Genomic DNA, 10,193 nt, shown 5'->3' with positions numbered 1-10,193 from the left:
TTCATAGTACAGTGGTACCTTGGGTTACAAATGCTTCGGGTTACAAACTCCGCTAACCCAGAAGTAGTACCTCAGGTTGAGTACTTTGGCCCAGGATGAGAACGGAAATTGCGCAGCGGTGGCAGCGGGAGGCCCCATTAGCGAAAGCGCCTCAGATTAAGAACAGTTTCGGGTTAAGAACGGACCTCGGGAACGAATTAAGTTCGTAACCCAAGGTACCACTGTAGATCCACCCCTGGGATCTACAGGAAGCATTTGGGGTCTTTGGAATAGCCGGGGAAAGGCAGATCCATCTTGGGGAACCAACCCCCTCTTGAGGACCATACTGTGAGATCTGGACTCCATCTAAATATGTGACTAAATCATACTAAAGCTATGACAGTCTCGGCTGCGTCGTCTTTTCTCCAAAGGAGCACTGACCCTGGTTGAGGAACAAGACCCCTGGGATCCCATGTTATTCCCATCTCTGTAGGAATAACTATATATACATATAGGCCTACAGAAGGAAACATCTATTCCTGGTTGCCCTGAGTTTTTGTCATAATTTAAGAGTATGGGAAGTAATTTTGGTGCTGCAATAAATTAAGGGAGCCAGAAATCCTTGCCTGATCTACTGCAGATCAACCAGAGATCTACCGGTGCACACCTGGAATCCCATCTTTATCGTAGGAGAATTAACGTGGGCCACGTATTAACTTCTGCCCTTTCTGTGTCTCTGGTTTGCCAGCCACGGTTCAACTGAAATATTTTATCTGTAGTGCATCCATCAAGAGCCGCCTCAAACTTCAGGCTGCTGAGATGTTTCTGCCCATCAGGAGATGAACAGGGGAGAAGGTTTTGTCAGCTGGGCATCAGAGGTGTACAGACTTCTACTTGCTTGAAGAGTTCCTGACAGTCGAGACAGACAGTTGTGGCCCAATTGAAACTTGGCATGTGCCACATAAAACCTGTGCATAGTGTGAGTTTCTGTTTCATGTTCTAGCCCATCCTATCTGTTTCGGGTGGCTGCAAGCAGGTTTCAAAATCTTTTCAGCTGTTAATGCACTTACAGGATCAATGTGAGTCACCACCCTTGACTGCTTCACTTCCTGGCATCCTGGAATGTACTGCTTACATAAAGGACTCTGAAGCCCTGCAGAACTTGCTTTGGGCATCTGGTTGGAGAGATAGAACCAAGAGATCGGTTTTCCACTGAGCTGTCCTTCCTGGTGTATGGGCTGCATAAATGGAAGATGTTCAGTGCCACAGAGCAGCAATCTCTGTATTTGCAGGGGATCTTTTAAACCTGAAACAGACGGGTTGTAGCTGCACCACTGTCTCCCAGAAGCAGGAGAGAATTGAAGTGGAAAGAGCGGATATAGACTCCAGCTGTGTGCGCGCAGCCCATTGAGGGAAGATACATAAGCTGGTGGAGGGAGAGTGTCTCCCTGTTGCTGCAACTGCTCCATAGAACGCAGACCTAGGAATAGATGCCTAGATGCTAGGCTGTTTTGCATGGGTATTGGGCCCGTGGAAACTGCTGTGTCAGCTTTGCCAATACAGTGGTACCTCGGGTTACAGACGCTTCAGGTTACATATGCTTCAGGTTACAGACTCTGCTAACCCAGAAATATTACCTTGGGTTAAGAACTTTGCTTCAGGATGAGAACAGAAATCGTGCAGCGGCAGCAGGAGGCCCCATTAGCTAAAGTGGTGCTTCAGGTTAATAATAATAATAATAATACATTATTTATACCCCGCCCATCTGGCTGAGTTTCCCCAGCCACTCTGGGCGGCTTCCAATCAAGTGTTAAAAACGATACAGCATTAAATATTAAATAAGAACAGTTTCAGGTTAAGAACGGACCTCTGGAACGAATTACAGTGGTGCCCCGCAAGACGAATGCCTCGCAAGACGGAAAACCCGCTAGACGAAAGGGTTTTCCGTTTTGGAGGTGCTTCGCAGGACGAATTTGCTATGGGCTTGCTTCGCAAGACGAAAATGTCTTGCAATTCCTGGGGTTTTTTTCTGCTCCCCACCCCCTTTTCTAAGGCACTAAGCTGCTAATAGCCTTTTAGCAGCTAATCCGCTAATCCCTTAAGCCTTTAATAGCCGCTAATAGCAGCTAAACCGCTAATAGCGCTAATCCGCTAATGGGCTTGCTTCGCAAGACGAAAAAACCGTTAGTCGAAGAGACTCACGGAACGGATTCTTTTCGTCTTGCGAGGCACCACTGTAAGTACTTAACCTGAGGTACCACTGTAGAGAGTTAACTAGCTGCCGTGTGCATTCCTTTAGCTAGGAGTGCTGCTCCTGCAGCAAACACCCCGGTGTTAATACATTTCAGCAGGACTCAGGTGTGCTTTTAACTGTCTCACGATCATGTTCCATGTGTGAAAGTTTCCTATCATTACATCAGCGTATAAAAGTCACCTGAAAGCCTATGGTTGCTGATAATAAACCAATATTATAGACAAGGCGATCCTGGGATCCTGGGTTGGTCTTCTCCCTTGATCAAAGTGGATTTGCTCTTCAGACAGCAACAGTAACCCATCATGCAAATCAACCAGCCTAAAAAAAATACTATTAAAATTTATTTCAAAACCAAAAACATACAACCATGACCAGCACCTCCCTGACCCCCACCAACCCAGCAACCGGAGTTTTCAACCAGAAAAGAGAGACAATAGCCAGAGCTGATTTGTAGAAGTTGGGGGGGACTTCATTAATTCGCACCAAAGCTGCTGAATGTCTAGTAGTGCTGGCTTTCTGTTGGGTAATTGAAAGAACAAAAGAAAAGAAAGTGTCATATGTACCAGAAGAGGAGGGAAAGAGAAGGGGTTTTCTGGTAGGGTAAAATTGCCTGGTGGCCCTTAGTGGGAGATGCTATCTAGTAATATTGGAAGCTACCTTATACCAAATCAGACCATTGCTCTATCTAGCTCAGACAGGCAGTGGTTATTTGGGAGTTCCCCAACCCTACCAGGGATTGAGACTGTATGCAAGGCAGATGCCATATCAATAAGCTATTCTTCTAGGCATTGGCCAGTATACCTCCATTGGGTTCTCAAGCCTTCAGATTCAGAGAAAGCAGTGAGCCAAGATTCAGTGGCTACATTCCTTTAAGTTCCACACATGGATATTAGATGCATAGGGAAGTCCATGTGGCATATGTGTAGCCCTATTTCCCCCCCTTATTGCCCTGCATTAGGCAGAAAAACTTGAAAAGTGAACCTGCTGCCAAATCGTGGTGAGCAGGCTACTTTGGCACGATTCCTGCCTCCTCGCTCACTGCTCGCCTGCCTTTCCATGTAATGAGCACCCTGGATCTATGGCAAGAGTAGAGTTCTCAGTTCCACTGGCTCCCGAGCAAGGCATATGTGGCCAGTTTGGCACATAAGCAGGCAACTGCCCTAACTCTGTGGGGGAAGAAATGCCTGGTACCCAAAGTAGCATGAGAGCACGTATAGCAGGGAGCCTCAGGCCTAGCTGAAGGAATGTCTCCATCCCCATTGTTCAGCCCAGACACTGAGGTCTAGCTCTGAGGGCCTTCTAACAGTTCACTCGCTGTGAGAAGTAAAGTTACAGGGCCTTCTTTGTAGTGGCGCCTGGCTGCGGAATGCCCTTCCGCCAGGTGTCAAACAGATAAACAACTATGTGACCTTTAGAAGACACCTGAAAGGGAACCCTGTATCGGCACGTTTTTAGTGTTTGGTGTTTTGCTGTGTTTTTATATTCTGTTCGAAACCACACAGAGTGGCTGGGGCAATCCAATCAGATGGGTGGGGTATAAGTACAGTACTTTACTTTACTTTACTATTTAGAGCCAAATGAATCCATCAGAACTGTAGAGCCCTTGGAATGCTTCTAACTCCTTGAAGTGTGGTAATTCCTCTTGCTTGTCTTTATGGAGAGACGTGGGGAGGCCTCTGATTCTCCCCCCCCCCCCCGGGTGTAAAGGTCACAGTTACCATCCACTTTTGTCTCTTGCCCTACCCACCCCTGGAACGCACCCCTTGCGAAGGAATATGTCCCTCTGGCTAGAGATTCTCCACCCCTTTACCTATGGAAACAGGGATATAGTATGTCTCAAAGCAACATGCTAAATGGCCCACGCTGGTAAAAGAATCTTTGTGCCTTATCAGCGGTGTAGAGCGAAATTTTTCGTAGGGGAGCAGCTCGCAAGGGCGATGGGGATGTTGCGTGTGTGAGCATCGTACCTCCCTCCCTAAGCCAGACAGAAGCTTCCTGGGCTTTGGGAAAGAGTCGCCAGGCCTGACGGGATGCTGGAGCCCTGCTGCCTCCTTCCCAAAACCAGGTGGACATTGAGAAGAGGGTAAAATGGTTCTTGAACCTTTCAGAGCATCGTGTCTCTTTCCCTAAGCCAGGCAGAAGCTTCCCAGTTTTGGGGAAGGAGGTGCCAGGCTTTAATGCTTTAATACTCTAATTTATTGGGAATGTTTAGGAGACTAATCTAGTCCCCTTAGTCCCCCGACTGAACGTCACTGTATGCATGGGTTGTGGGGAAGTGTAGGTGGGATGATTTGCCTGTTTGGTTGTATGCCGTTGGACATTTTTTCGCACCCACTGCTTGCATAGCACCCGCATAAAGAACAAACATCGACAACTGGAGAGCAAGCCACCACCGGCAACTTACACAACACATTTCACGGAAGGATACCACGTCATGCTTCAAAAACATTTAAAGCCATGGCGCCGGCTTTTAGACCAACCCAATAAGCCAGAGGTTCCCCATCAACAGCCTTAAAACAACAGGTCCCGAAATCATGACTGGGAATCTTAGGCAAAATAGATAAAAGCACTCTGGAAAACTAGAAACACTTCAAGAAAAACCATACAATAGATAATTTTATCTGTAGCTTTTTTCAAAAATAATAATTTTAAAATATTCTTTTTTGTGTGGAAAACCGGAGTACAAAGCCTGCTGATTCTCTGAAAGAACCTGAGGGTGGCTGGGCCCTGCCCTGACAACTGATTTTTGAGAAGGGAAGAGGGCAGAGGTTAGCAAGGAGATGTCTGATTGTATTTGATCGCTGAGAGCTGATCCACACACCAGAGCCAGGATGTGGCAGTTGAGTTGTAGGCTGTACCATTGAAGATGGTGAGTGGGAAGCCACATTTTGAGTGCTCCCCCACAGGGGAAAAACAACAAGAACCCTGCCTGCATGTTGGTTAATGCTTGGTCTGATAACACCAAGGCTACAGGTTTGATCCCCACATGGGACAGCTGCATATTCCTGCCTTGCAGAGGGCTGGGCTAGATGATTCCTCGGGTCCCTTCCAACTCTACAGTGGTTTGGTTCAGCAGCCCAGTACATCTGAGCGAAAGGTTTGTAACCCAAGGTGGTTTGTTTCTCATGTGGGAGTGAAGGTTAAAAGGTAAAGGACCCCTGGACAGTTACATCCAGTCAAAGGCAACTACGGGGTTGCGGCGCTCATCTCGCTTTCAGGCCGAGGGAGCCGGTGTTTGTCCACAGGCAGCTTTCCAGGTCATGTGGCCAGCACGACTAAACTGCTTCTGGCACAACAGAACACGGTGACAGAAACCATTGCACACGGAAGCTCCGTTTACCTTCCTGTCACAGTGGTATCTATTTATCTACTTGCACTGGTGTGCTTTCAAACAGCTAGATTGGCAGGAGCTGGGACAGAGCAACAGGAGCTCACCCCGTCACAGGGATTGAAACCACTGATGTTCTGATCGGCAAGCCCAAGAGGCTCAGTGGTTTAGACCACAGTGCCACCCGCATCCCCATGTGGGAGGGTGGACCATCTTTCAAATATATGATTCCTTTCCGTGCATTCTGAGGTGGCAGAGTCCAGAATGTTACCACCTCTCATCTTTTATTTATGTAAGCCGCCTTCAGAATTTCTATTAAAGGACGGTATAATTAATAATAATGATGATAATGACGACAGTAACAACTATTATTATTAAATATGTTAACTGCCTTTCACCAACAAATCCCTGGGCGGGTTGCGACAATTTAAAATTCAGAATTATCAATAGATAAAATGGACGGCAGTCCCAAGAATAAGGTGAGTCCTGAAAACACGCATCTCAGGGGTCAAAGGTCACCGAAAGCTGTAGAGTGATGAAGCCAGATGCACCACTGGGAGGAGGGAATTCCACACTTTCAGGGCGAGTACAGAAAATACTCTCTCCTGGACCACACCCTGAATTTCTGAACTTCACTTCTGCTATGAAAGGGACTGTAGGTGATCCTTCAGATACATTCGTACCTTGGATCCCAAACGCCCTGGAACTCAGACATTTTGACTCCTGAACGCTGCAAACCCGGAAGTGACTGTTCTGGTTTGTGAATGTTCTTTCAAAAGGAACTCCCTGCAGCCAATCAGAAGCCGTGATTTGATTTTTGAACATTTTGGAAGTTGAATGGACTTCTGGAATAGATTCTGTTTGATTTCCAAGGTACGACTGTATTGGGGCCTAAATTCTTTAAGGTTTTAAAGACTACCATGAGCAGCTTGAAGTAGGAAGCCAATGCAACTGTTTTATGGAATTATCTGAGTTCCAGCCAGCAATGTGGTCACTGTATTTTAGACCAGATCTGGGTCATCTTCAAGGGCAGCCCCTAGCGGAGAGCATTGCAACAATCCAACCTGGAAGTGTAGATCAGCACTAGGTAAAGGTAAAGGACCCCTGACAGTTAAGTCCAGTTGCGAACAATTCTGGGGTTGCGGCGCTCATTTCGCTTTACTGTCCGTGGGAGCCGTTGTTTGTCCGCAGACAGTTTTTCCGGGTCATGTGGCCAGCATGACTAAGCCACTTCTGGCGAAACTAGAGCAGCAAATGGAAATGCCATTTACCTTCCTGCCAGAGTGGTACCTATTTATCTACTTGCACTTTGACGTGCTTTCCAACTGCTAGGTTGGCAGGAGCTGGGACCGAGCAATGGGAGCTCACCCCGTCGTGGGGGATTCGAACCGCCGACCTTCCGATCGGCAAGCCCTAGACTCAGTGGTTTAGACCACAGCGCCACCCGCGTCCCTAGATCAGCACTAAGCCTCTGCAAAAAGATATTGATTGCTAGTATTTGTCCTTATGCCCAAATGTTTTTTGGGGCGGATATCGACACCAGTGTTGTTGAGATTGGCTAATGAAATTAACAGAAAGGTTTCACGCTAACAACGCCTTGGGGTTCCTCAGCACACAAAGGTGTATTTCCCCCCACCCACCCCCACCCCCAGGCAGGCCGTAACAAATTCCACTAGCAAACTCCGAACAAAGCACCACCAGGACGCACAAATCTGAATCATCATTTTAAGTCTTTCAAAAAAAAAAAAAGCACAGAAAGGGCTAAAAAGTGGGGATTCCATTTGAGAGCGTGGCAAGAAAAAAACCAGGGAGCGGTGTGTTCTGGATGCTTGGAAGAGTCCCCCAGAGGCTTGGAAGTGTTTCCTGTAGCCTGAGGGTTAACCCTTCTTCAGATAGAGGGCGAAGTTTTCCCACGGAGCTGTTGCCTCTTTGAAACGTTCCCAGAAGAGGGAACCAAGGGTGCTGGTGCCTTCTGCAAAAAAATGCTGGTTTTGCAGGAAGCAGCCGTATTGCTTGTTGATTCCGGTGCCGCTTTCTGGCATTACAAAAAAGGAGAGAGAGAGAAAGAAAAGTGCATTATGAATAGTTACAGGGAAGAGAGGGCTTGTGAGGGCCGGAGCCCAGCCACTTAGGGCTCCGCAGTCCTGTTTGTCCTCTGAAACTCTTCCAGCTCCAGTTTCCTGCTCATGGCCAACTGCAGTTCCTGCTTGATAACCTGAATCTGCTTCTCCAGCTCAGAGAGCTCTTGGATCACAGAGGTCCTGGCCACGTTGAGGGAGTCCGCTTTCCCGTTTGTGGTCAGCGATGCTGGGGAGTCTCTCGTCAGGAGGGGGAGAGGGATGTCTTGCTGCTGCTGCTGCTGCGGCGGCGACTGTTGCTGCTTAAGCACCACTTCGTTCTGGCTCTCTTCACTGCAGATGTATTTCTTCCGAAGGCAGTTGCCTGGGCTGGCTGTGTTCCAGACTGAATGCTGGCTGTTCCCTGCGTTGGACCTGGAAAAAAAAAAGTCACAGTTATTTCTGCCTGACCTACAGTGATGGAATATTTGCTGAAAGCATTCAAAATTTCACAAATGGCCAAACAGATACAATCATACCTCGGGTTATAGCCGCTTCAGGTTGCATTTGTTCGGGTTGTGAATCGCTGAAAACCGGAAGTACCGGACCGGGTTTCGGCGGTCGCACATGCGCACAAGTGCTAAATTGTGCTTTGCGCGTGCGCAGAAGCGCCGAATCGTAACCCGCGGTATTTTCAATTACCATGGAAAATATCGATTGATATAACAGAGTATGGAATAAGATGCAGCTTTAAATGTTTAAAATGGGACTCCAGGGAGGCGGGAGGGGGAAGTCCTGAAATTTGGAGGAATCTCTGTATATGTATTTGATTTTTTAAAAATAATTTTGTATTGTAAAATCAAATAAAATTGATTTCATTTATTATTATTATTATTATTATTATTATTATTATTATTGAACAAGACTTCCTTATTTTCATAGGAGAAATGTTGGAGGGTATGCCAGGAGTGGGGAGGGTGTGGCTCTCCCAATATGAATGGACTCCAACTCCCACCAGGATGGTCAAGGATGATGGTTTCCCAGCCCTGACTTACATTGTGCCAATGGTAAAGTAATGGGAAATCCCCAACTCTTCCTCCGCCTATTCTCGGCCACCTCTTGCTTCCAATGTGTGTATGCAGGTGATACAAATGTAGGAATACTGCTAGATCAGCGGTTCTGAAGCTGTTGGTCCCCAGATGTTGTTGGACTACAACTCCCAGCATCCCTGAGCTCTGGCTTTGCTAGTTAGGGGTGATGGAAGTTGTAGTTCAACAACATCTGGGGACACACAGGTTGAGAAAGGCCATGCTAGATGAAACTAAGGGCCCATCAAGCTCAGCATCTTGTTTCGAACAGCATCCAGCTGAAAAGTCCACCAGTCCCCCCCTTGTTGTTTTTTCCCCCGGGAGGCAGCATCCATAAACAAAACTACAGAGAAAATGTCCAGGCCTTAATCCAGCCCATAGGGCATCAGATTTCGGTTCTACAGACTCTTTTTAAGAGATAAGAGCTGAGCAATAAACAGAAATGGCCCTGGGCATATGCTAAGCGCAGACACACTGTGGGGCAGTGCAGAATCCACCTGCAATGAGCTTTTGTTTTCAAAAAAGAAAACAGGGGCCAAAAATATGCCACAGATCCAGATTGTGTGTGAACCACGTAGAAGAAACAAGCATACTGATTCTAGAATAAAATGTTGTGTGTATGCAGCCCTATACTAAAATATACTCCACTTATCAGACGTTGTTTCATTTTCATCTCAGTTATTTTATTACAACGTTTTAATCACATCATTTTTTTAACGTTTGCACGAAATGCCATTTACCTTCCTGCAGTAGAGGTACCTATTTATCTACTTGCACTGGTGTGCTTTTGAACTGCTAGGTTGGCAGGAGCTGGGACAGACCAACAGGAGCTCACCATGTCACAGGGATTTGAACTGACGACCTTCTGATCGGCAAGCCCAAGAGGCTCAGTGGTTTAGACCATAGTGCCACCTGTATATGTTTGTGTGCGTGTGTGTGCGCACACGCACGCACCCCCCCCTGTGCCTTCTGGGAAATGTATGATTGAAGAAAGAGTCAGAGTATTATTCCCCAGGGAAATAATAATACAGTAGAAGCTATTTTCATCAATCCTCTGTTTCTTCTCATTTTCCAATGCAGCAGCTATCTAAAGGAATAAATGAGTTTTATCGTGGGATGGAGGGGGAGTTTTGCTACACTGTTCGACTGCATTAATTCATTATCGTTTGGTGCCTGTGCTCTGGTTCAGCAGCATGGCCCTGTGGACATTCTCGGTGAATGTGCAACAGAAACACTGCTGGTTTGAACAGGCTTGGGGCTGGGATGGTTCCAATTAGACCCAGCAAATGTGAAAGGGACATTTTTTATGATGGTGCATGACCCTTCCTGCTGGAGAGATCTTGGCCCCGCCATCTCATGCAGAATTGTTCTTTCTATCAAGAGAGTTTGGGAAGTCACATTTGCCCGGGGATTCAGTTCTGTCAGATTTCCCAAACTTGCCCTACGGTCAGGCTGGGTTTGTTACGAGGACATGGAAAGGGAAGGCA

General features: G+C 47.0%; 1 protein-coding gene across 1 annotated transcript in view; it reads right to left on the bottom strand.

Moving 5' to 3' along the window:
* Positions 1–7,092: 7,092 nt before the first annotated feature.
* GRIN3A (glutamate ionotropic receptor NMDA type subunit 3A) overlaps positions 7,093–10,193 on the bottom strand; it is a 97,628-nt gene continuing 94,527 nt past the window's right edge. Inside the window, 1 exon segment of the mRNA XM_083419541.1 lies at positions 7,093–8,053. Coding sequence (XP_083275667.1) covers positions 7,690–8,053 — 364 coding nt within the window. The 3' untranslated portion in view covers positions 7,093–7,689.

The sequence above is a fragment of the Podarcis tiliguerta genome (assembly GCF_965153285.1).
Source record: "Podarcis tiliguerta genome assembly, chromosome: 17".
Classification (NCBI taxonomy): Eukaryota; Metazoa; Chordata; class Lepidosauria; order Squamata; family Lacertidae; genus Podarcis; species Podarcis tiliguerta.
This window is presented reverse-complemented; position numbering and strand designations above follow the sequence as displayed.